The 26,927-nt window shown below is 36.8% G+C and overlaps 2 protein-coding genes across 15 annotated transcripts; both read right to left on the bottom strand.

The window, feature by feature from the left end:
* Positions 1–1,208: 1,208 nt before the first annotated feature.
* Positions 1,209–11,392, bottom strand: LOC148871058 (putative histone chaperone ASF1A). 14 transcript variants are annotated; one of them, XM_088973565.1, is made up of 9 exons: positions 11,253–11,327; positions 11,003–11,072; positions 6,166–6,268; positions 5,907–5,997; positions 5,663–5,779; positions 5,430–5,559; positions 5,260–5,339; positions 1,763–1,878; positions 1,209–1,680 (listed from the first exon to the last, which is right to left on the bottom strand). In XM_088973565.1, exons 7-9 carry the CDS (start codon positions 5,273–5,275, stop codon positions 1,432–1,434), a joined length of 381 nt encoding a protein of 126 aa, XP_088829691.1. In that variant the 5' UTR covers positions 5,276–5,339; positions 5,430–5,559; positions 5,663–5,779; positions 5,907–5,997; positions 6,166–6,268; positions 11,003–11,072; positions 11,253–11,327; the 3' UTR covers positions 1,209–1,431. The 14 variants fall into 14 exon arrangements, with proteins under 14 accessions (XP_088829691.1, XP_088829685.1, XP_088829686.1 ...); XM_088973559.1 differs by lacking the exon at positions 5,260–5,339 and having other exon boundaries at positions 11,253–11,324; XM_088973560.1 differs by lacking the exons at positions 5,260–5,339; positions 11,003–11,072 and having other exon boundaries at positions 11,253–11,392.
* A 3,637-nt stretch (positions 11,393–15,029) lies between these two features.
* LOC148871057 (enolase 1-like) lies at positions 15,030–21,151 on the bottom strand. Its single transcript, XM_088973553.1, has 15 exons — positions 20,727–21,151; positions 20,053–20,116; positions 19,267–19,331; positions 18,966–19,013; positions 18,437–18,523; positions 18,267–18,347; positions 17,504–17,605; positions 17,334–17,414; positions 16,651–16,725; positions 16,473–16,535; positions 16,291–16,371; positions 16,011–16,205; positions 15,820–15,870; positions 15,614–15,702; positions 15,030–15,514 (listed from the first exon to the last, which is right to left on the bottom strand). The coding sequence occupies exons 1-15, from the start codon at positions 20,790–20,792 to the stop codon at positions 15,325–15,327; spliced, it is 1,338 nt and encodes a 445-aa protein (XP_088829679.1). The 5' UTR covers positions 20,793–21,151; the 3' UTR covers positions 15,030–15,324.
* Between the last annotated feature and the right edge of the window lie 5,776 nt (positions 21,152–26,927).

Below are 26,927 nucleotides of genomic sequence, written 5' to 3'. Positions count from 1 at the left end.
GTCAAACAGTCGGATCGTTCGAACCAGTAACCGAACACCTGACCAGTTCGATCACCGGTTCATTTTTAAAAAACATGCATGTTTAGTTGGGATAAGGCTTAGATGATGATATCCTATTATTGTAAAAAAAAAAACATATTTGAGCTTTTAAAATGTGTATGTATGAAATAATCTAATCCAGTGGTGGATCAAGAACCTTTGATTAGTGAGGGAAATCGTTGTGATATCATTAACTTAGTCATAACATTTGAGCTATCCCCAAATAGGATCCAAACTTCTAAAACATCATATCATAATGAAAGTTACTAATCAAATGTATGCTTAACTGTTGGAAGCACGATTGGTAGTAAAACAACAAGGATCAAGATGGCATGGTCTGTTACAAACAAAATCGACCATTTCACATTCTTTCAAGACTTAAAATTAAACAAGTTTTTAGATAAAGGTAGAAAATGGATATAAAAAGATAAATAAGTGAAATTAAGTATGAAGCTAGAATTTAAAGTGGAAAACACATATGAAATATCTACCTTGAATGCATCTATGAACATAAAAGGACTAATCTTTTGAAAAAAGGTGCCGTTCCCTTATTAATAGTCGATAGATTATGGAAGAGGATTAGGACTAGGGGTGTAAGCAAGCTGAGCCTACTCGTGAGCTACTCAGGCTCAGCTCCCAAGTAATTGAGTTCAAGTTCAATCAAGTAGTTGGTCAAGCTGAATTCAAGTTAATGGCTTACAAGCCTAACTGAGCTCATAAATATAAATATACACTAATTTTTGGGGCTTTTACCATTCAATCCACCCCTAGGTGGAGTTACTAATGGACTAGGGGTGGATTGACTCCTTTCCGTGGATTGATGTCAAATTTATGGGCAGGATGTGGTTTGTAGGGGGTTATTAATAAATTAGGAGGGGCTGCAAATTATATTTCTGAGGGGGATTGTAGTCCAAAAATCCCTTAATTTTTTACATTAACTTATTTATAAAATAAATAAATATACTAATAATTGATTTTAATAATATATTTTTATTTGTAGTATTTATAATTGACTTGAGTCATCTTCGAGCCCGAATCAAGTTTCTGGCTCCGTGTTTTTGAGTCAAGCTCAACTTGATAACACGTACAACCAGAAACTACCAAGGACAGAAATTGGGACACTTATCGAAATGTAAACAAGAAAAATACTATCTACTTTAGTCAGAAGCTTCATAAAGGAAAAATAAAAATAACTTTAATGTCTATTATCATGGGGGTGACTGATATTTTGAAGCTTTAAATAGATGATTGGCTGAAATATATTTACATCGGCAATTGTGCACAAGAATTGTTGAATTCCTCTGTTACTGGGTATATGAATCTTTTCACCCCTTCACCTTAATAGTAACAAAAATTGGCTAAGAGGGAGGTGGAGGTTGTTCTCTTCTCTCACTATGTTTCTGGATGGAAGTTGATGGGGAACTTGGTTACCCGGGGTTTCTCAGCAAAGATGTTTCTCTGGACCCGGTCAATAACCACCCTTGGGGGTGGTTCCTCTCTCAGATGCTCATCATCATAGTCATTGTTCAAATAGTATCCCACTCTAATGAACTCCTGTCCAAGATAAGAACAAGTCAGCAGCACCACCGTTAAACCAATGATATCCTCTTCTCTGATCTTTGAAGGATCGGGTGGATCAGCCTGGCAACAGATTGAAAGAAATGTAAAATAACTATTCCATGATTAAGGGTTAGTATAAGGAGTCACAAGGCACAACATTTGCCTGGAAGACAAAGCGGTAATTGCCAATATTAACAGGCCCCACGAATACACTTTCCAGGAGTTGATCATAGGTCTCCTCCTCTGCTGACCCAACATATATGAGTTTCCACTCCAAATCTGTACAGAAAATGGAATATGTCAATATATGAGCCCTCTATAGTTAGCATTATGCTTTGAATTGTGAAAGTTTACAAATTAAGTGCAGAACAGTCTGAAGTATTGTATAATCGGCATTTTATTTGCCAATGCTGGCATTGCTCTTAAAGATTGGAGTCTAATTTAATTTTCTTTTCTTTCTCCCTTTGGTAAATATTGATGTGCAAGGTGCCAACTGGCTGGTTGGTAAGGTCTCCAAGTGGTTGTAGCGGAGGCTTGGGATCGAATCCCGCCTGCATCAGGGTTGGAGGGGTTATGGGTTGGGGGATAGGCTACCCCCGTTGTGTAGCCCCATGGAGCAAAAAGGATAAGCATTGACGTGAACGAAGGCTTCCAAACCTTGCTTCTCTTTATCAATGGCAACTCTGAAGATAGCTATGGCAATTGACAAAAGCAAAATTCTGTAACTTAAACTTTTATAATATGATGAGTATAAGAAACATAACATGTTCTGAGAAATTAAGATTGCTAAACGCTCTCTTTTCTAGATACAACCAAATTGACTAAGTCAACACAAAGGGAAAAAATAAGTATATGCATAAAGGAGAACAGTAGTTATGGTTGCTTAGGCAGATTCATCAAATAGATCTGTAAACACTTTGGTACAAAGCCACCATGCTCTCCTCAATTGTCCTGGGTTTCAATCCCAGACATCCATTTTGTACAAGACAATGATCCTAATTTTGTCACTTTCAGACCCTATATAAAGTACAAGGGGCTATGGTGCTAACATCACTAGTGCCCATTAAATAAAGTTCAAACTCTTCCATTGTCATGGATGTTGTCATCAATGTATTGACAAGGGGAATACAATTGGAAGGAGCAAGCATCGGGAGGACAAGAAAGTAAATTTCAGTACAACGAGTTAATGAATAAATGGTTTCTTAATATAACAATCGAGCATTTAAGTCCCAAGGTTACGTAATAGAAGGCCTTTGTTATGTTTTAAAAGAATAGAGCACTAAATCACTGCCAAAAAAGTGTCAGGTTAATGCCTTGACAAAAGGCTTAAGGAAACACTTTGATGATCTATCCAGAGGCCCACGCCAATGTTGTCAGATTGGCAGGAACTAGTTAAAGAATATAAATTCCAGTGTTGTCTGATTCTGACCATACCAGACTGTTGGACTGTTAGAACTGGGAACCAGCAGTCAAACCAGTTTTTATGCTGACTAGTTCTTAGAAATGTTGACCTGGTGAAACCTACTTGAAATACATGTTAACATATTCTACAATCTATAATATTATTTTGAGCTTATTCTGACAGTTGGGGGATTCTTAGATGATGATGATTTTCCAAGAAATCTGGTAAAAAACAAAGTTGAGCTGAAATGAAAATAATCATCACCATTTAATGACTATTGGAGGTCATCACCTCTCCAAAATTCTCAGTTCTTGTAAATGGTCAATCGGCTGACTTCTTCAAGAGTTCTGGAGGTCTTTGGCAAGGGGACCCCCCTTCCCCCTCCTATTTATTTGTGTAATGGAAATCCTACCAGCTTTTGTGAACCGGGTGGGAGAGATCTGTGGCAAGGCTTTGAAACCATCCCGGCGGGAGAAAAGGTTCAAATGCATGCTCTGATTTGAAGATGACACCCTTTGCTTCATTGATGTTGATGTGGAGCAGTTGGGAGTGCTTCTTGGGGTGCTGTGTTGGTTTGACGTTGTGTCAGGTTTGAAAGTCAACTGGGCCAAGAGTAGATTAATTCCAGTTAGAAGAATAGAGAATTTAGAAGCCCTAGTTGAGGTCCTAGCTTGCCAAATTGGTTTTCTGCCAACTATCTACCTAGGTCTTCGTCTGGAAGCTAAATGCACTTCCTCCTTAGTGTGGGAGCCTGTGGTGGAAAGATTAGAAGGGAAGCTGGCCTCCTGGAAAACCAAATACTTATCTTTGGGAGGTAGGATTACCCTTCTCAAGAATTCTTTATCAAATCTAGCCTCCTACTTTCTCTCCCTTTTCCCAATTCCAATGAAAGTGGCCCAAAGAGTGGAAAATTTGCAGAGGGAGTTCTTACGGAAAGAGTGGGAAGAGAAAAGAAGATCCACCTGGTCAGCTGGGATCAAGTTTGTGCTCCACAACAAAAAGGAGGTCTGGGGGTTAGGAAGATGAAAAATTTCAACACGGCTCTTTTGGGTAAGTGGATCTGGAGATTTGGTAAAGAAAGGGAAAGTTGGTGGAGGAACCTAGTGGCAGCCAAACATAATACAGACAGATGTGATTGGGTAACTACTTCTTCTGTCCCCTCTCTGGGATGCTCTCTTTAGAAGAAAATAATGGAATTGTTTCTACTGCTAAGTAGAGGTTTATCATTAAAACTGGGGAGTGGTCAAAGAGTATGTTTTTGGAAGGACAACTAGTGTAGCAACAGGCCATTAGCAGAGTTATTTCAAATTGCAGAGAACCAGGAAGCTTTGGTGGCTGACTGCTGTCAAGTAAGAGGTAATATCTGCTCCTGGTGCCCTTCCTTCAAAAGACATTTTCAGGACTGGGAAGTTGATCAAGTGGCAGAGCTGCTGGAGATGTTGTCCAACCAGACTCTCAATCTGTTAGAAGAGGACTCCTGGAGTTGGATCTGGGGCACAGATTGGTTGTTCTCAGTGAAGTCTTTTGCCAGGAATTTAACAGCTGCCCCCTTCTAAAATAAATGCCTTGGTCTGGGCTGTAGCATTGGATAAGTGCCTCTCCAAAAAGAATCTGGAGAGAAGAGGGATTCAGCTCCAGGACATGTTATGTGTTCTCTGTGATCAAGTGGAAGAAGACAGCAACCACTTATTTCTGCATTGCCCTGTTTCTATTGCAGTCTGGGAGCACTTTTTTTCTTCTTTGGGTCTTTCTTGGGTCATGCCAGCTACTGTACTAGATCCAATGTGGTGCTGAGAACTGCAAGGCCTGTCCAAGATGGAAAAAAGTGTATGGTCCTCTCTTCCTGAAGCAGTGATCAGTACCATATGGACAGAAAGAAACAGAAGAACTTTCCAAAATAGATCCAAGGATGTAGACTATCTCCTGTTCCTTTGGAAAATAAGTCTCTTGGACTGCAGCTGTGAAAGGTCTCCAGTCTAGGGTATTGGGAGCCCAGCTTAGTGCTGGTAGTTTGTTAAATTTGTAATGTAATTCTGGGTTCTTGGCCTCCAGGTTTCTTGTTTGGGGGCCTTTCCGTATTCTGGTTCTGTTTCTAATAAAGTTGCTTTACCTTTAAAAAAATAACAAAAAAGATTGTTTAGATGAAATGAAGCCATTTGGTTCAAGAATATGCAAACATTAAGTGGAGCTATATGGACTGTAAACAATAACAAAAATTCCTAAAACAGGAAAACTCATAAGTTATGATTTACCCTTACCATGAACGTTGATCATGTCAGTACTTCAAATAAAGATTCAATGGCCAATGGCAAAAGCTCAAGCTTAATTAATGCTTAATCTGGTTGAACATTATTAAGTAATGCAAGTTATTATTGGGACTAAGCATGATCATGCAGAATGTATGCAATGATAGACGAAAATGTGGTACCATCTTTTAGAGGACTCAAGCACTCGTAAGAAATCTCAAACTGGAAAGGGTTGAGAAATGCCGCTGGATTGTTTAGAACAGTTACGTTTGTTATATTCACTGCACTCATGGCTTGGATCAAACATCCACACTGCAAATAGATTGATGACAAGTTATATCAGAAAAACTTGTTAAAACTAAATTCCTCATGTCAGCAAAGATTTTATTTAAAAGTGGCTCAATTTTAAACATGCCTTTCCATTGATGATATGAGCTTCAAGCACCAAAAGTAGAAACCCTTGAATAAAATTTTAGTTGCTCCTTCCCATTTCAAGTAGCACAAAACTAGTTCAATCAATAGGTATGCAAAACTGGCAAAGGAATAGAAAACTTCAGGATAAAGAAACTTCATTAAACTAAACCCTTGTTAAAACTAAACTCTTTGTGTCAAAAAAGGAGAATATTTAATAAAAAAATATGGCTCAGATTAAAACATGCCTTCCTGTTTATGTTACAAGCTTTGAGTACCAAAAGTAGAAGAACCTCACAAAAAGGTTAATTTCTACTTTTCGCTTCACATGGTACAGTACTGGCACAAATCAACAGGGATGTAAAAAATGGCATGAAAATACATAAGTTTATTTATCAAACTAAATCTTGCTAAATTAATACAATGATAGGAAGCAAGATGGGGGTGGGATGGACAACAGGTACTATGTAAGTATAGGCAAAAGAGAAAAGATAAGAAGCAGGAAACCTATAACTTTTGATTAATGTGGCTTCTTATAGACTTTTCATATCTAAAGTTCCTTCAGCATTGCCAGTAGTCAAACAGTATTTGTCCTTTGAGAGATTTAAATCTGCATTTAAAAAGAGAAAACATGCAACCATTTTGAAAGAGTGAATTCATGAACTCTGATGATAATCAATGTATTGTCTTTAAAATTAAAGACCAAATGTGACATAGGATGAATAGGAGACAAATCATACAATCCTGGCATGATGGTATGAAAACGTAATCTGAGTTATTAAAAAAAGGATATTCAAATCTGAGTGGAGGAGAAAGAGAATTTTGCACCTTTACAGATAAAGAGACAAAAAAGAGAGAGAAGATCAGACTTGCTTGCAACTTCAAACAATTTCATCCATTGGATCAATTCCAAAATTTCGATTGTAATGACCATTTATAGAATAAAAATAAGGGCATATATATCCCTTCATAGACTCCAAATTCAATTATTAAACTGACCCCAAACTTCTATCTACCTTCATAAACTCTAGCATGCAAAAGATTGCATACATGCAACATGTGTATTTTATCACCTAGCTGAAATGCTGTGACCTAGAGAAAATGATTCACATATTGTTCCACATACCATGGTCCAGATTATTTGATGAGTATTAGGAGGTTTAGCGATGTGTAAATTTTAAATATCATTATCAAAGAACCCACCCAAGTCTGTGAAAATCTACGCTATCAAGGAACAATTTTTTTTTTTTTTTTCTGAGCTGCAGCTTTCAGATAGAAATCACTGGATTCTTGAAAGAAAATGCCTAACAACTACCACAAATCAATAACCTACAGCACTAACCATATTAAGAAAGGAAAATGTAATATCAAGCATAAATATATAGCATATATGAAACCTTTAAGCTACACCACATAGGTAAGACTAATACAGGGGCAATTAGAAGATATATAACATGAATACATAACAAACTGTTCCAGATAGGATGAACATGCTATTCCATACTTTATATGCATACTTATATGCCAGTCTATTGTATGGGCACTTAAGGTAAACAAATAAGAGTAACTGGAATAACCCACAATAGAACCTGTGTCAATATTGGAACCCAGCATGTTTCAATTTATCGACATAGAAAATGTGCAGTGTAGTGGATATGCAGAAACGCTTGTGAACATAAACCAGAAATAAGAAGAATTTGAGGTATAAGTACCATATTTTTCGTAGGTATTTGAACCTGACATGTTTCATCAAGGGTTCTTTGACATTTAACTTTAGACACATCTGTGCAACATAGCGGTTTTGCAGAAAAACTTACCAATGGTCCTCCTAAGCCATTCCATAACCTTTCTCTACATCATTCTAAAAAGTTGAACTAGGATTCTGGAAATGGAAAAAAAAAGAGAATATTCTAGTAACATAAAAGGAAGAACACCACATGAAGTTGAGGCCTAGACTGCAACTTGAGCAGAACAGATCTGGGAAAAGAACTGTCATAACATGATGGCAAAGTCAAACCTATGACAGTTTTCCCAGGCTTATCTAAATCCTGTAGTTGGAATTTTTGTAAAAATTTAGTTCCATTATTCCATTTATAACATTTTTAGTATACTTTATTACTGAATATTGTCCATATAACTACAACAAAATGACATGGGCATAGGAGTGGCTTTGTTGTCTTTGTAACACTTTTGTTAGAAGATGATTGAGGGAATTTCTTGCTGTAGGTGGTGGTACCTTTTATTTTTTCTTTGGGCTTAGATTTTTAGAGTGTTCTTTGTTGTTCTTTATTTGGAAGGAGCTGGCATTACCTTTTACTCTGTTTTCTTTTCTATGATTCATTATTGCCTGATACTGTATCCTTTTTTTCATTTTAATGTAAATTTTCTTTATTATCAAAAAAATTAACCACAATGAAGTTAAAATAATTAGATACCCACCAAGAACTTGTGTATATCATACATGGATATGTGAACTTTTGATTTAACAATCAATTGTTCAGCATTGGAGTGAAACCCTCCTTGTTCAGTACTTTAGTCAACAATCTATACTTTTATATAAGTACGAATGAGGGTGTGGATTTTTTCTCGACTAACCCACATTTGTTATTTAGTCCATCTCTAATTATGAAGGTTGAAAATGTAATTTTAATTAATGCCTTTCACCTCATTTAATAGCCTCTCGTTAACCCTTGTATTTAAGGTATTAACTCTCATTCTCTCTTATTAAATCTCATATTTAAGTTATTTTTTCACTAATAAATGCTACTAATTAGATCCATGTCCAATACTTTTAACAATATAAACCCTTATATTTTAAAACTTACTCAATAACAAAACCATTATTTATCCAAGTGATGACTAAGCAATTTAACCATCTGAATCAAATTGGCCAACCCATGAAATCATAGTTATATAATAAAATTTTTAAATAGAAATAAATATAGAAAATTACAAAAATATAGAAAAAAATAGACACATTTGTGATATTTTTATTAATACAATTAAAAAAAAAACAAGTGTAATAAAAAAGAATTATTTTTATTGATGATGAAAATGAAATACATATTCTAAACCTAACAAAAAATGAAATTATTTTCCTGTTTAGCGGAGATCAATAGTTCAACTGTTGGGTCAAATCTGTCAACCTTTAGTGTCATAATTAAATAATAAAAATTAATAAAATATAAAACACAAAAAATAAAAAATACATATAATTTACAAAAAACATTTGGGCACATGTATTATATTGTATACTTATCATGTTAAATAAAAATGAGTGTATATAACAATATTATTTTTACACACAGAGAAATAAAAAAATATATATATATATAGAAAAATTTGAATACATCTATAACTCTATACTTACATTACTATTAAAAATACGAATAAGATTGTGGAACTTTCTTTTGACTAAAATACCCATTTCTTGAATTTAATCACTATTTAATTGTGAGGTTTAAAATGTAGTTTGAATTACAAATTTCATCCCATTCAATTCCCTCTCTTTAAATCTTACATTTATTTTTGATAAATGAACAAAAAAAAATATACACTAAGAAGGTGAAACATTACAAAAAGAAGAGTCCAGCCAAGTGGATAGGCCTGTCAATGAAATCCGAAACTTTGCAGCCCAATTTGAGGTGCTTATGTAATCAGATTCAGGTTTTGCAATTTGCATCCGATTAATAGTGAAAAATAAAAATGCATGATTTTTTTTAGAAAATTTTGGATACATTATTCCTATCATTATCATCATCAAGAATTGCCACGTGCAAAACACATGCGCACTTACTAGTAATAAGAAAGGAAGAAAAAGCAGCATTTTGCATTAAGTACGTTGTATCAAAATGGGTTTTGATTTGTAAATTCCAATTAGTTGAACATTCTCATACACAACCAACTACTTTTCTAGTTTTTTAGATGATTCAGTAGTGCAAGTACGCATTTTTTTTAAGATTTTCATTTAGGTTACAATATGTTGTTCAAAGAACTTTGTGAGAATTTCCAAATGTTAGGTCTGTATCCAACCAGCCCCTCCCAAGATGCTGGAGAGCCTGGACCATCATTGCATTATGACCCTTTTAGAGCATTGAATAATTAGGTATTGATATCTGCAATGAACAGCTATTATGTTGAAGTGGAAAATAAGTCATGGGACAATGGCCATTCTTTTCACCTTCTTCTATTCTTTTCTTATTTATTTTTTTCTTTGGAAGTTAACGTTGATACTTAAGAATCATAAAAACTAAGGGACGAAAAAGAGAATAGGATTGACTATAGGGGTTAGGTCATCAGCAGAGAATTATCCAAGCCAGACTTTATGTGGAAAGCTACAAACAAAAGAGGAAAATGCTTGTTGAATGATGAGAGTGCTTCAACCAAGCTATACAAATCTCTCTAACCAAATACAAAGGAAGTTCAGAAGCAAAATAGTCTTACCAGGGGGATGGAGATAGTGGGACTATGAGCTGAAATAGAACTGGAGGAAGGCCCTAAGACTTAAAGAAACCTCAAGTTCAGAAGAAAGCAACAATGCAGGTCATAAGAATAGCTGCTTAAGATCACAACATCAAGAACTGAAACCTTCTGACAGATCTTAACTCCAATTTTTAAAATCAACTTTTGGATATCAAATTGTTAAAACATATCTACACAGGTTTAACCATTTAAGCTCCTTAAAGAACATTAGAGGTAGCCCTAATTACTGGCTTACATGAGCAGCTTGCACCATCCAGACAAACTTTTTTTGATCACAACATTGTGATCCCACCATTTTGGAAGTTGGGTCTGAAATTTGTGTTTTGACAATGGTAATTTTAAAATTGAATTGCCACAAGATTAAAAATATGAACATAGATATTATTTTATCGTTATTGAATTGCAGCATCACACTTTCTATATAATCACAACTATATGATCCTTCCTATTTGATACTAGGGTTTTACCAGTGTCTTTTGAAAATGCAAGGTTTCCAATTGATCATATAGCAAGACAGAGCACATGAGTGTGTTTTCTTTTAGCATATCTTGATAGAACTGACTGATCAATTTGCATTTTGTCAAGAATTTGAAAATCTAGCAAAACTGAAGTCCAATTTCTTGGTTCATGCCTTTATACAGTAATGGTTTCTCAAAAACCAATTTCACAATCTTGAAGGCCCTTACATCCATGACAAGTAACAAAAGAAAAAGTTAAATCGCCAAAACATGCAAGATATTAACCTGGTTTTTTCTACTCAGAGAAGGCTAAAACCTTAAAGGAAAAGAAACAACTTGAACAAATTTACGAATCCTCAACATTTGAAAAACCAAAAACATTATAAAAAAGAAAATAAGCAAACCTGGAATTGCTTAGAGAAAATGACTGTCCCTGCACTTTGCACCAGTAGAAATTTCTTTTTACAGTGAAAACTTAGGTCAAAAGACACACAGATAATGGGTCAGAGCAAGCAAATTAGCGTGAGAAACGGAAGCCCAAATTTTACATATTATGCTTACTCTTTATGGATTAAACAAAAATGGAATTACTAATTAGAGTGTAAAGTTTAGTAGCAAAGGATAAGAAGAAAATTCCGTTGCTGCAACACTTACAACGAGAGAGTGAGGCCAGTTTACAGCCCTACGCCAGAATTATACAGCAAATGAAGAGATTTCTCGGAGAGAATCTCTCCTTTATTACTGTTGAATCTTGAGTGAATCTTTTTTCTTGTAAAGTCCAAAGTGGGCCAGGTCTCATGTTTGGAGTATCAGAACCCTCCATTGAATGGGTCCCTGCGTCCCTGGAGTCAGAAGATGACAGGGATTAGGGAACTCTTTGATTTTTACTGCAGTTAATTTGTAGGTGGAGTAGAGTAAGGTTTCCCTCAATTATAAAAAAACTACAAAAGCAGTTACAGAAATTACGCCTAAATCAAAGTCAGTTATCCGATTAAAACTGCTTTGCTTGGATCTAAATCCAACCATTGTAGCATGCAATAGTGACAAGTAATGGGTACCCTGGATCTTGCCTGGCTCATAATTCTAAGACCATAATCTATCTATACTGGACCTATATCTACAGATTTTTTTCTCCCTCCAAAATGGGGCCGGCCCATGAATATATGAGAGAGAGAGAGGTTTCATATTCAATATTGAATCACCTATTGCTGGTCTAACTACTCAGCAATATAACAAGTTGATGGGCCTTTTGAGCACAGAGAACAATGAATTAGCTGAACATGTGAATCTTTCTGATAAGAATTCCGTTGTCTCTCTTGGATGGATTCTAGATAGTTGTGCCTTTGATCATATGGTTTCCACTATATCATTTCTATCTAGTTGCACCCAATTGTATTCATCCAAACCAATTCATCTTCTAAATGGGAACATCACAACGGCATCCCATTACGGAATCATGTATCTTGGACCAAATCTGATCATTAATCATTTTTTACATGTCCCAAAATTCCATTGCAACTTACTCTCTGTTAGCAAACTTACAAAGGAGTTGCAATGTGTTGTTCTGTTCTTTCCTTCGTTCTGTGTTGTCTAAGACCTTGTCTTTCGGACCGTGATTGGGATGGGTAGACTCGTGGATGGATTGTATTACTTTACCACTATCGGGTCTGTAGATAGTTCTACTGTATTTATTACAACTTCGAACAAAGGCCAAGATCTTTTGGCAAAGATGACTTGGACATGCCTCATCATAATGCCTTTCTCTCATTCTAGAAATACCAACCCTTCCTCAAAACAACTGCTGCGATACATGCCACAAGGCCAAGCAATCCCAGTTACCATTTCTTGCTCAACAATTTCGAGCAGATCAGCCCTTTGACTTGATACATTGTGATCTATGGGGAGGGTACAAGACTCCATTGCATATGGGCACACATTACTTTCTTACCATTGTTGATGATCATACGAGATGTACTTGGACTTATCTTTTGAAATTTAAATCTAAAGCAGTTCGTCATCTTATGTCCTTTTGTGCTATGGTTAAAAGGCAATATGGTCACTTTGTTCAACAAATTCAATCAGATAATGGCAAGGAATTCTTCTTTATTCCCCTTCTCAATTACTTTGCTGAACAAAGCATAACTCAACAACACTCTTGCATAGCAAGCCCTCAGCAAAATGGTGTTGCAAAGCACAAGCACCATCACCTGCTGGAAGTTGCCCGTGCGCTACGCTTCCAAACTTCACTTTCTGAGGGAATGCCTCCTTACGGCCACATACATCATTAATCGGTTTCCAACACCATTCCTTTCAGGAAAATCTCCATCAAAAGTTCTACTGAAGCAGACCCCAAGTTACAACCATATGTGAGTGTTTGATTGTCTCTGTTATCCACAAGTACAACCCAAACCTCAAGACATTTTCTAACAGGCCAACACGCTATGCATTTGTTGGGTACCCCTTTGGTAAAAAAGGGTATGTGTATTTGATATGGCTACTGGGCATATCTTTACATCCCGAGATGTCATATTTTATGAATATTAGTTTCCATTTTAGACTTCACACTCAACATCAACCACTCTTGTCATCCCATTGCCTATGTCCAACCATGGTTTGATCATATCATCAGACCCATTGGTCCATGGCGAGCATGGAACACCACCACCAATCACAAGTACACATGCTAGAAGCCCGGAAACATACGTGGAACCACCCGGACATTTGTTTTTTGATGATATACCAGACAATGGAAGCTTACCTGAAACTGCCATTGAAGAAAATAACTAAGATTCAACCCAGCCTGGCCTACGACCGCATAGACCTCAGCAAGTCTCCACCCGCTTGGGCCCATATGACTACCAACTCCCACCTCTTGCCAATGCGGTCATCAGCCCGGGTGCTTGTCTAGCTACAATTTCCTCAGAAATAGAACCATCTTCCTTTGCTGAGGCTATAAATGATCCTAAATGGCAATAGGCAATGGCAACCGAAATCGAAGCACTTGAGCACAACAACACATGGATACTTGTAGACTTACCACTTGGAAAGAAGGCTATAGGTTCAAAATGAGTCTACAAGATCAAGTTGAGAGCTGATGGTAGCATTGAGAGATACAAGGCCAGTTTGGTGGCAAAATGTTACAATCAAGTAGAAGGACTTGACTACCATGATACCTTTACACTTGTAGCAAAGATTGTTACTGTTCGTTGCTTACTCGAAGTGGGCATTGCAAAGTGTTGGGAACTCCACCAACTCGATGTAAACAATGCATTTCTACATGGTGAACTTCAAGAAGATGTTTACATGCTCATCCCTCTTAGATTTTCCAAAGATGACGATCAACGAATATGCAAATTCCAAAAATCCTTATATGGCCTCAAACAAGCCTCGTGGATGTGATTCTAAAAGTTCACTCACACGCTCTTGTATGCCAATTTTACCCAATTAGTGGTAGGCTATTCACCTTTTACAAGCAAACAAGACAATTCCTTTGTTGCAATCCTTGTGTATATAGATAACCTCATCATCACAGGAAATGACCCAAGCCACATTGCCTCCCTTAAATCATACCTCAATGATTGTTTCAGCATTAAGGATCTTGGACCCTTAACATAATTTTTAGACATCGAGGTAACTCGTTCAAACTCAAGCATCTTCTTAAGTCAACATAAACATATCATTGACATTTTGAATGAAACCGGGATGCACAAATGTAAACCATATTCAACTCCTATGAAACAACGACACTTCAATGATGATGCCCAGTCCAGCCCTTTCAGATCCAGTTCAATACAAGCATTTGGTGGGACGCCTCCTCTACCTTATAACCACAAGGCCTGAGCACCACCAAGCGGCTTTACGGGTGGTCAGATATCTCAAGTCCACCCCTCATCATGGCATCTTCATCCCATTTCACCAATGACTCCGATTGGGTCAGTTGTCCACTATCCTCAGTAGAAGCCAAGTATCGAACCGTGACAGTCACAACCTGAGAACTTATTTGGCTTAAACGAGTCTCCTCATTCTCCAATTGGAGGGAGGGTGTTAGAATAAATATTTAGTTATGAGATAGCTGGCTAACCACAACAGCTGGCCAACCACCACGTGTCACCACTTGTGTAAATTAGTTGCAAGTCAGTAAGACCAACACAAATTGTATTTACATCACACCTGATTACTCATTTCAATACAAGAAAATTTGCGATAAGGTTCTACCCATTTGCGATGAACCTGCGTTCTCAGCCGTCCCTGTTCTGAGTTTTTACATTGGATAACCCATGATTTTAATTAAATGTGGTTTTTGAATTGAGCAATGCGCATGGATTCACGGAACAATTGATTACAGCACAAGCCTGTGTTTCATTTCTGTGATTTTCCAGCTCTAAACAAAGTCTAAATCCGAGAGAGAGAGAGAGAGAGAGATTTTCAGAATTGCCAAGTCAAGATACAAAACCACCTTCCATTTAATGTTTTAAACCATTACTTATAGAAAAGTAAAAGCAGCATGAGATAGTTGAGCTATATGGCATATCAAAAAGAAGTATAATCTACCCACAACACCAGACTTCTTTTTTTCAACCGATGAACAGCTATTACTCTCAAAACATGAACTAAACTAGAGATATTAACGCTGGGTTTCCACTCAGAAACACGTTCCAACTACAAAACTTATTCTCACCAAGCAGAACTCCAGTGATGCCGCATTGGCACTTAGCATAGTAAAAATTTAGTAGGGCTCAACAGGCCTGCGGAAGTTTGCACCAGCATAAATTGCCTCCGAACCAAGCTCCTCCTCAATTCGCAACAGCTGATTGTATTTCGCAAGACGTTCTGACCTGCATGGAGCTCCCGTCTTAATTTGGCCCGTGGCGAGACCAACAGAGAGATCAGCAATGAAGGTGTCCTCTGTCTCTCCACTGCAACAACATATAAACACAACAGAGAGATCAGTCATCCTACTGAAATTAAACCAGATGGATAAATTTTTCATAATCAAACAAGGTTGAAAGTGAAACCTGCGGTGGCTGGCCATGACACCCCATCCAGCACGCTTTGCCATCTTAACAGCTTCAATGCTCTCAGTCACAGAACCAATTTGGTTAACCTGTTGCCACACAGGTGCATAGGATGTTACACGTTTGGCTTATGATTCAAGTTAAGACGTAAGAACCCCACAAATCCAAACGAGATCTCATGAAAAACACAAAGCAATGAATGGTACCTTAAGAAGAAGAGCATTGCATGCTTTCTCATTGATTGCCTTCTCAACCCTCTGCAAGCATAAAACAAATACACAGGGATCAAAAATTGCATAAAGCCAAGGGAAACCGGTGCAGTAAAAGCATTCATTTTTTCCTTGTTATCTTGACGATTGAACATATGATCACCACAGACCAAATTGTGGATACAAACCTTCGGATTGGTAACCAAAAGATCATCTCCTACAATCTGTACTTTTTCACCAATTTCACTTGTAAGTTTGTTGTAATGAGTCCAGTCATCTTGGTCAAATGGATCTTCAATGGATACAATTGGGTATTCAGAGGAAAATGATTTGTAGACATCCTTAAGGGCATCTCCCGAGATCTTTTGTGACCCATCATTGTTCTGTACCAACTCAAATGGTTAAAACCAAGGAAAATCACACACACACACACAAAACAAGAGAGAAAGAGAGAGAGAGAGAGAGTACCTCCTCCTTGAAGTTCAGGTCATAGGTTTTGTCTGAGGACCCATAAAATTCAGAAGCAGCAACATCCATACCAATGACAACCTGAAGGAAAAGAAAGGGATTTTCTTAGACAGCTGCATCAATTACAGCCTCAAGTATATCTTGCAAAACCTGCGATAAAACCATAGTAGAAAGGGACATACTCGGCCTGTGTAACCAGCTTTAGCAATGGCTGTCTTGAGCAACTCAAGTCCTTCCTTGTTCTCCTGAAAAAGCAAAATCAGAGTAAATAAATGAGCGAGGGCGAATGAGAAATGGAAAAAGAAAAAGTACAAAGCTGCATGGGTAAATTGACAATAACTTGATGAAACCATGGCAAACCTGAATGTTGGGAGCAAAGCCTCCTTCATCACCAACATTTGTTGCATCCTGACCATACTTCTTCTTTATCACAGCCTGGAGAAGATGGGAGTAATTAGCATACAAACCAAGTGCAGAAATCCAGTTATCAAAGCCCTAAATTATCAAATTCTTCATATTGTCTAGAAGAGATGGTAAGATAAACCTGTCCCTGTAGTCGTTATTCAAGGGCACTGTTAAATAATTGAACATAGAAACAGGTTTGTCGTATAAAAGGCATCACCCCTACTGGGGTTTTGAAGGTCCAAAAATTATTAAAATCAAGTGTTTAACATACTTGTCAAGTTTTTTTGGCATTTATCTAAAAAAATTAGAGCTAGGCAAATCTGATGCATCCAGTAAAGGCATCAAAAAAGGAACCCCATATATTCGAATAATAAGAAACCTGATTAAGAATAAGCCTAGGTTATCTTCTTACAATCTAAAAAAGTGGACCTTATCACCCCCACCCTCCTAGATGCATGCTTTTACAACTCAATGTAAAAATTCCGCTGCCAAAATTCTGATCATGTTTTCAGAATGCATCTCAACATATGAAGAGTTATGATTAGTAATCTTTAGCAACCAAACAATGAAACCATAGAATGATTATTGTATTGATTAAATTGTCTAATTAACAAAACAGCATTTGGTAGGATATATACCTTCAAATGGTGATATACTTCTGCACCCATCTTCATTGCTTCTTTGAATGAAGAAGCACCCACAGGTAGGATCATGAATTCCTGCAATCAAAAGCCAATCAGAAACCAGAGGAGGCAGATACGGTGCGTGCCTACTGTGAAATGGATAAAAAAGGATAGAGAAGCATTGCCTGCATTGCGAGTTTATTTCCTGCATGTGATCCTCCATTAATGACATTGAAAGCAGGAACTGGAAGGACCAATTTCTTGTTACCAGCAAGGTTGGCAATGTGCTGCATCACCGAGCACATAGAATCATTAGAACCATGAGCAAATATTAGATAGTGTTGCTTCCTTTTTTGGAGGGGGAAGTTGCTAGAGATTTTGAGGAATTGGCTGCCAAAAATAAAAAAGTCATCGAATCTGAGAAAAGGTCACCTCTCGAGTCGGGGTCCTTCTACATCCATATACAGACCCATTATAAACTCCTGATCCAGGTACAGGGAATTCGTGACCTTTCACTAAATTGTCAATACCCCACTGGGTATCTATTAAATCGTTAACCTTAACTTCTAGTAAAAAGAACTAAAATTTGGACTCATGCAAACAAAATAGAAAGGAACGCAGATAACCTTAACTTCCAGCAAAAGTACTTGTACTAACTAAATAAGTTGGAAAAAATGAGATGGGTGGTAGTTTGCTAATTGTGGGGTACACAATTCCTAATCTGGCAAAATTTGAATACTTAAGTGATCGACTGGTCCAAGAAGTTGGACCTAGACCCTACTAATTGAGCAAGCTACATTGAGCAATGGTATATTAATTGACAACCCTGACAATGAATATTTTCTCAAAAATTGTTAGTCTAGTTTGATTAGTAGGATCAGGCTACCTCGGCAATAGATGAAGAAAAGTAATGGATCAAGTGATGACAAAATTAATAAGGTTATATACCTTGTAGAGGGGGATCTTATTAACACTAGCCCCTGCCTTGCAAACAGCAAGAGACACTGCGAGAATGGCATTTGCTCCAAGCTGGAAACATAATAAACAGAAATGTGAATGGTAATGCTTTAACCAAGATTTAAAAAAAAAAGTTAATAATGGGAATTTGAGTTAAATACCTTCTGCTTGCACCATCCCCATTCATTTACGGTTCCATCAAGTTGTTGTACCATGTAGTTATCGACGCTAACCTGTTCCGTTGGGTCCTGTGTAGAACAAAAAGAGAGCAATTAAGGAGGGAGAATCCCAAGAAAATTCCAAATGCGACTTGTAAAAGCAAAACTGTTTCAATTCTCGAACAGTGAAATGCACACAACTGTGCCCTTTTAAATTGTAATAAGCTTAAACAAGTGCAGCTTGGTTAGGCTCCAAGTGTCTCTTATCCTTTCTTGCTTTTTTGTTTTTTGTTTTTTTTTTTTTTCTGGGATTGGGAAGGGGGCCTTTATTTATCTTGGGAGAGGAATGAGAGGTGAAGCAGTCACTGGCTTGGCAGAAAGCAAACTTAACTGAGCATAAAATTGGCCACGTTTTCAATCGTTATGTGACCTTCCCTTCTTCAGAAATGGAAATTTGTTCCAGTCTGAATTTGTTCGTTATAGATAGTAATAAAACTAGCCTTTTGAAAGATATTAAATAATTGTAACAAACCTTGCCAACCAATGCAGGTGCAATGATTGTGTTGACATTCTCAACAGCCTACATTTACAAAGAATTTATGTCAGCAAACAGTGCTTGATTTTGAGAAAATAATCCTAGGAATTGATGATGTGTTCCACAATTTTTTTCGAAAATTAAAAAAAACATTGAACAAATACTAACTTGAATTACACATGGAGAACTTTCAGACCTCCAAAGTAAGCAACCAAAATAACTGATTTACCATTTTCAGTGAAATGGTTAAAGTTAATTCTATCAAATCTTTGAGGAACAAAGTAGCAAAAGAACTAACCTTTAAAACACCTTTTCCGAGGTAGTCAGAACCTCCATCTCGTAGTTCAAGTGCTTCATAAATACCTGAAAATAAACAAGTGATAGAATCAGTCATCTCTTGTCGCCTGGTAAACAAATCCCAAGAAAAATTCTCAAGTAGCCATATACAACATGTGCCACTAGTTGCCGATGTGGTTGTTTTTGTTATGAGAAAATACATATTGGCATTTGGAACAATAGCTAACAGATGCCAGAACAGGTTTCTGGGATTGTAAGAGTGGTTATATACCCACACACCATGTTATGAAATCAATAAGATCTGCAAGGGGACGTTGATTTGATCATAAAAAGTTAAAAACAGAACAAACAAGGTTCTAGTCCCACTCCCAAAAGTACCTAATAAAGAATATAGATGACAAAAAATTCAAGTTCGGCGAACGCCAATGCTGGTAGATATCGTTGAAATGGGGAAACATTAGGGGATGCACATTTTTCTTAACTAACCAGAATTCATCCTATCATTTTTCTTAAACTGACCAGAGATCATGATCCACAGCTCCCAATTGAAAAAACAACCAAAATAATAATAGGTAAGGCTTTCAATCGCTGAATAGACAAATGAATCATATCTAGATATGATTAACAATGAATAGAAGGAACAAATCTAGAAACCTTTAGGCAAGGAAGCTGAAAATTCTCTGAATAGACAAATGTATCAATTATCTAGATACGATTGACGATGAAAAAGAAAACTGAAAAAAAGATAGAAACTTTAGTCTTTAGGCAAAGGAACCGAAAATCTCACCAGTGGATGCACCGCTAGGAACTGCAGCTCTTGCCATGGTACCATCTGATAATATAACATCGGCCTGCAAATAAAATTCAAATAAGACCAAATAGAAAAATACAAGGGACCCAAAAATACAGAGAGGAAAAACTGAAAAGGTAGAGCTTTTCTGCATGCACTCTCAAATTGAGACTTAAAGCCCTGTTCCTGAGTTTTTCTTATATATTTTCTTAAGTGAACTAAATCGTCCTTCCTTACGAACAATTGACTCATTTTCAGGAGGATTTGATTATACATAAGCCACACTGCAAGTAACAGCCGGGGGCTGGGGCATCTCCTTGGCTCACAAAAAGATTATAGAGATCGAGACTCAAATTAACGCCATGTTAGTGAGTTTTCATATATAAGTACTTTATCGTTATATTCATAAATCATAACTAAACTAAAGCATCATTCATCGGACTTGTTTTCAGGAGGATTTGACTTTTCAGTCACTCCCAACCGGTTTATAACTCAGAAATTACAAAAAAACAAAAAACAAAAAACAAAAAACTCGTGGCTTCAGCAACGAAGTCACGATGTAACCACTAACATGGGAAGATTACAGAGATCGAGATTCAGAAGTGAAAGAAAAACTAAGAAAAAATTGAGAAGCAAACAGAAGGGAGAGGAGATGGGAGATCTGATCGAACCTCGACAGTGGGATTGCCACGGCTATCGAAGATCTGTCTCGCCTTGACGCACTTGATTGCTGCCATAACTGACTAGATCTAGCCCCGAAAGATAGAGAACAGAGGAAGAGAAAGCAATGCTCTTGGGAAAGAAATCTCAGAACGAACGAACACTGTGAAGTGTGAAAGGAGAACCCTGGTATACTTGTAGGAAAATTGGGGAGCACGTGGCCGTCCGATGAAGGTTCTAGAGAGATAATCGGCGGCTATTCGCCGCTGGAATTTCTTCGCCTCTTGTTTTTGAATGGAGACATGTCTTTGGTTTCTCTCGAGGGTCGATGCCGTAAATCAACCCAAAATGTGTCCCACCACATGTATCAATCTGGGCCATTAGATTGTTTGACTCGACTCGGATATCAATGATGGCGATACTTTCGGTTTCGGATGATCCACGGGCACGAGTCTGAATATGGTATATGGACATCGCTCTCATTTGGAGTGGGACCCTGATAATGATAGGTCGCACTTGCACATAAAAGAAATGTCTTATTCAGTACAGTTCGTCAATGTCATATTATGCTTGTGCGCACCGTTCCAGATTTTCCTATGATGTATGCATGTATGTATTCATCTAATCCCAACATGCGACCCACTTTTTCTTTCCTAATTCCTAATGCAATAACACGTGTTATACACGTGTATGCCCTAGAGATGTTCCCAATGCATAATAGATATACGTGTGAGAGGCGCCCATTTGTGACGAGCTTATCCAGTCACTATAACCTGAACCTCGTTCGTGTTCCATTCGTGGGGTAAGTGGATAGGTTTTATTGGCAGCCATCAGTGACGAGCTTATCCAGTCACTATAACCTGAACCTCCCTCTTCTCCTAAATACTAAAAGACCTCCCCTTGATCAGCCATCAGTGAGGGGAGGTTTTAAGGTTTGGGTGTTGGGTAAAAATTCGACTGGTTTCTAAGGTATTGAAGTATTGATCAACCATGCCCAAACACTTCTAGCAGCTGAACAGAAAATTGTCCAGCAAGCATTAAACCATTTGCTGTAACAACTACTGATACAGTGAATGAAAGAAATTGGCAGAAAACTTGCAACATCATAAAGCGATGAAGGAGGGGTGGGTCCACTGGTTTTTTAGGTAATGATTAATCGATGCCAAAAACCTTGAAGGTAGTAGTTGAAAGAGATGAGCAAACAAGAACCCAATCGTAGTCATAAATATTGCAGTAGAAATAAGGGTAAGAGGTTGATCTGCAATGTTGCATCCTTCAATACATTAGTAGATAAAGAGACGTCTATGATTTGCAGCTAGCCGTGTTTTTGAAAAGGTTGGTTTACTTTATAGAGTTTTTGAGAAGAGACTTGAACAATCAGTGACAGAACCACAATGTGGAGCGGAGACGTGGAGATTATGTTAGGGAGTGGTGGAGACTAGAGACGTCGATCAATGGAACAAACCAGTAAATTGACAAGAAAACTTGAGTTTGATAGAGCGTAGGCAAACATAGAAGATAATAAAATGTACAAGAAACTATTCCAATGTTTTGAAATTTTGTAAAAATAACAAGGTTAAAAAGAGTCCTTTTGATGACTCCTTAGAATCATGGTTTTTGAATCACCGTTGACCCAGATGGTTAGACCATTCAATCTAGGAACCGTCCAAGCAATTGGTTCCATTTTACCCCAAATCCTAAATCCGGTCCCTATTAGAAAATCGTCGAATTAGTCAATGATCTGTTGACTCCGGCGGTCGAACCATTCAACGGTTTTTTATTTTTTAATTTTTTGTCATAACGGGTCATTAGTTCAAATCGGACGGTTGAACCATCAACCTAAAAATTGATGGCCAGAACGGTTCTATGTCTAGGTCATTTTTTAAAACCATGCTTAGAACCGAGTTCGAATCTCCTACCCATAGCAACTCTACCCACACCTACCCACATGAGATTGCAGTCACATATGGGGAACATCTCATACTCTTACATGTTATTATGCATGGAAAGATGTTTCCAATGCACGTAGGTAGTGCTTTCATGCTTTGTGGGTAGGTGTGGGTAGAGTTCTTGTGGGTAGGGGATCCAAAGTCATTAAAACTTTGAACTAACTTTAATAGGGGAGGTCCTAGTCTTTTTTAAAAAGAGGGGGGATGCTTTAGTATTTAAGAGAATTTTCAGGGGAGGTTTAAGTCTTTTACTCTTAAATATAATATGAGGTGACTAACATTTAAAATTAGGTTGCAAGTTAGTTTAGAAACCAACAAAATTAAAACTCAGAGTCTTATGTAGATGTTGCCGACATGGGACTCTTAATTCATGTTAGACACAACAAATTAAAAGCCTATACCGAGATTGCCCTTAATGTTGAGTGATTTGAAAATAAACAAAAAGGGTTTTCAGTTTTTCTCCCACTCTGTCTCTCGATCTCCCTCCCCCTCTCATTCTCATTGTTGCCTCTCGTTGATCAACGACTATGTGATTTGAAAAACAAAAATGGTTTTTCATTTCTATATTTACATTATCTCTGTCAATCTATCGTTCTCCCTCAATCTCTCTCTCTCTCTCTCTCTCTCTCTCTCTCTCTCTATTCTCCCTCAAGGGACCAACTACTTGTACAATCAAGTTATACATTTCCATCAAGTTGGTGTAAATTTTGTAGTCAAGAGTTTCTTGTGAATTTTTATTAAATTGGTGTAATGATTTTAGAACCATACCAAGTTGGTTTTATGTTCTTTTATATGTATGGTCTAACTAATATCGTATGTGTGTAAGAAAAATAAAAAAAGAATGAGAGAGAGAGAGAGAGAGATTGAGGGAGGAGTGATTAACTAAGAGAGAGAATGAGGAAGAAGGATAAATTGAACGAGAAAGAGAATGAGAAAGATTGAGGGAGAACGATAGATTGGCATGGAGAGAGAGAGGGGGGGGGAGAATGGGAGAGATTTATAGAGAAAATGTAAATATAGAAACCAAAAACCATTTTTGTTATTTTCAAATTACATAGTCATTGAGCAGAGAAAGACAACTATGAGAGTAAGAGAGTGGGAGGGAGATCAAGAGATAAAGGGAGCATGAGAGAAACTGAAAAATCTTTCTATTTATTTTCAAATCACCCAACATTAAGAATAATTTTGGTATAGGCTTTTTACTGTGTCTAACATGGACTAAGAGTCTTATGTTGGCAACAACCACATAAGCATCCAATGACATGGCAGAGGTTTTTATAATTTGAAATGTAGAGCTGATTGTTAGACTTTTGTTGGTTTCTAAGCCAACTTGTAGCTTAATTTTAAATGTTGAACCGGCTCAGACTATAAGTTTCCCAAACTCAAATTGCATGGATTCTTGCACTTTATCTAAATAACATTTCGCTAGGCCGAACGTTGTATTTGTGAGTATTTGAACATTATTTCCTTAAGAATCACTTGTCCAAGGAAATGTGTTACCCGGATAACACAAAATGAATGAAGCCATGATTATCCAAGTAATATTTCCTCCGGTAAATATATTTATCTATATTCTTTTATTAAAAAACTTATTTAGGTAAATGAGACAATTTCTTTTGTAATGTTTGTTTTAGGGGAGGTTAGCTCTATACGCTTATTATGCTTGCACCTTGTATAACACTTAGGGTTTCTTTTCAAGGAGGGGGAGTGGGTGGGGGAGGGAACATATTATTTGAGTGTAAAAAGTTGGACTTTGAATGGGAGAAAATGTGAAAGGCACATATGCACCATGTGTATATTAAGTTTTGTGTACTGTTAGGAGTATTTTAGTGAGTTTGGATCTCCTCTTGTGTACCGGTAGCTTTATAATGGGGGAAAATGTGGAAGGCTCATGTGTTGTGTATTAAGTTTTGTGTACCGGTAGGAGCATTTTAGGAGCTTGGATCTCTTACAAGCAAAAACTCTTTAGCTTGTTATAATAGAGATTTGGAATCAAATTCCACCTTCACCAAAGTTGAGGTCTAAGGATTTGGGGGAGGGAAACTTTGTTATGTAGAAAAAATAAAGTTTGATGCTGATAGGCATAACAATCGGGAGTCAAGAAGTGAACAAAGATTGTGAGAGAGGGGATAGATAAATGAAAAGGGAAATAAATCAAGAATGAATGAAATATGAATCTCTTTTTTTTTTTATAAATTACGAGTATCATATTTAGGAGTTTGTGACACTTTTAGCCTAGGGCTACAAATGGTATGTGATTGTTCAAATCCAAATTTGAATTCGATCCCATTAAGGATGATCTGAATTTGATTATATCAAATAGCAATCAACCACCCATATCTGATATGATATAATCAGATATATATAATTGGTTTTATGTTGCACTTTGGTTTGACTTTGTAGACATTTGGTAGAGATGTAAATTAACTTTACCAATGGATGCAAAGTTACAACCATGTCAACTTTTACATCGAAAATCAATGGAAAGTTTACATCGATTTTATTGATGTAAAACTTTCCTCTATTTTCCATTGAAAATCGATAACACTCCCCTTCCACAACTTCAAAAACTTATTTAGGCTGGCTACCACGGTTCCCATTTATACATCACCACCACTGGCTCTTCTACCGGAGTATAGTTCTTTGAGATAAAAAACGATCTCAAATAAGTATAACAGAAGTGCTCCACTAGCATCTCCTAGGAATCTCCTAAGGAAGAAGTTGGAGAGCTTCAATACATTGAGGGAGAAGATTGCCAAGGAATACAAGGAAACCAGGGAACATAAATACTTCACGAAGAGTTGTAAATCATGTCAAGAACGACATAGAGGTATGGGTTATTTTGGGCTTGGGTTTTCAGGCCCACATGTTGGCACAGAACGGAACGACAAGGAAAGTGTCTTGGCATGGGCCCATAACCCAACATAGCATGAACCGCAACACGGCCAAGCATGGCCTGCATCACAGCCCATATATATATATATATTCCAATTTTATTATACTATTTTATTCAAATTGTATTGTAATTTTTTAATTTCATTTTATTATTTCATATATAAACAATTGCATACATCAAAATTCATAGAAAATAAAATTTTAAGATTTTTTTTTTTAATTTTTGTCTGTTTTGTTAATTTATTTTAAAATTTTCATTATTTTCCATTTTTCTTTTAGATTTACCTCTCATGGTTTGGTCCAACTTGCAACCTAATTTACACCTCTAACTTCATGATTACAAGAGAGAAGCCTAACAAGCAAATGGTGGATGTCTTGAAGTCAATGGAGCAGAGTGATAATCTATTTCAGAAGATGATATAAAGGCAAGGGAGGGTGACAGTGATAGACATAATATCAAAGATAGAGGAGAAGCATGACACAATAAAGGAGATAAAGAAGAATGTAGAGGAGTTGCATTTGATGTTCTTTGACACGACAATATTGTTATAGAGCTAGGGAGAATAGTTGGATGACATTGAGAGACGAGTGGCATGGTTTACTTCATTCATTAGGGGTACTGGGATAGAGTAGCTTCAAGAGCCCAGAACACTTGGAAATAAGCTTACTTTGGGTTCACCATCCTCATCATCGTTGTTATCGTGCAGAGCTAGTGTTTATGTTGTTTTGTTCTAAATGAAAAGAGTGTAAAATAATTTCAACACTCGGTCCCATAATGCATTCAACTAAACTGGAGGAGTCATCAGTTCCATTGTGTAAATGTGTATTTAATTACATCATTACCAAAACCTAGCCTTAATAGATATGTATGGGGTGTCTTTCCTTAGGTATCATCATTGTTGGTGTAGTTAAATAAAATCTTGAATGGGAAATTTTATAGTTTCGCTTTCATGTCAATCCCATTAATAACTTCATATTACTAGTAGTTAAATAAAAGGTGTCTTTTTTACCAAACAAAGTTTGAGGGGTTAAGTGTTACAAATTACAATTTCATAACCATTAAGTACATGATGAATGCCTGTAATTTACCATTTTTTATAACAAAGAGTAGTATGAAACTATGAATTTAAAACTTCCTCTTTATTTATTTAATAAAGGTATGTGCATGTATATACGTTTTTTTAGTCAAAAGGAAGAACCACTAAAAACATCAGGGATACATCAGATGCCCCTTTACATATTCAAAAGTTAAATTACTTAGATGGGGGGGGGTCTTTCAAAAGAGATAAAAATAGTTCCTTATTCTAGCTTTAATGGCTAGGACATGCGCTAGAACTGTATTACATCTACTTACATAAACTAGAGTTA

The sequence above is a fragment of the Nelumbo lutea genome, chromosome 2 (assembly GCF_056320005.1).
Source record: "Nelumbo lutea isolate HS-2025 chromosome 2, American lotus-T2T, whole genome shotgun sequence".
Taxonomy (NCBI): domain Eukaryota; kingdom Viridiplantae; phylum Streptophyta; class Magnoliopsida; order Proteales; family Nelumbonaceae; genus Nelumbo; species Nelumbo lutea.
This window is presented reverse-complemented; position numbering and strand designations above follow the sequence as displayed.

Bases quoted from the DNA above. Each gene is read 5' to 3' on its own strand.
- LOC148871058 (XM_088973555.1), bottom strand. From the start codon at position 5,538: ATGAGTGCAGTGAATATAACAAACGTAACTGTTCTAAACAATCCAGCG. The intron at 1,879-5,429 runs GTACCACATTTT...TTTTCTGTACAG, and splicing joins CTTGAGTCCTCTAAAAGATG to ATTTGGAGTGGAAACTCATA. The intron at 1,681-1,756 runs GTTGTGCCTTGT...ATCTGTTGCCAG, and splicing joins GCTTTGTCTTCCAGGCAAAT to GCTGATCCACCCGATCCTTC.
- LOC148871057 (XM_088973553.1), bottom strand. From the start codon at position 20,792: ATGGCAGCAATCAAGTGCGTCAAGGCGAGACAGATCTTCGATAGCCGT. The intron at 17,606-18,266 runs GTATATAACCTT...TCGGTGATGCAG, and splicing joins ATAAGATCCCCCTCTACAAG to CACATTGCCAACCTTGCTGG. The intron at 17,415-17,503 runs GCAATGCTTCTC...TTTTGATTGCAG, and splicing joins GAAATAAACTCGCAATGCAG to GAATTCATGATCCTACCTGT.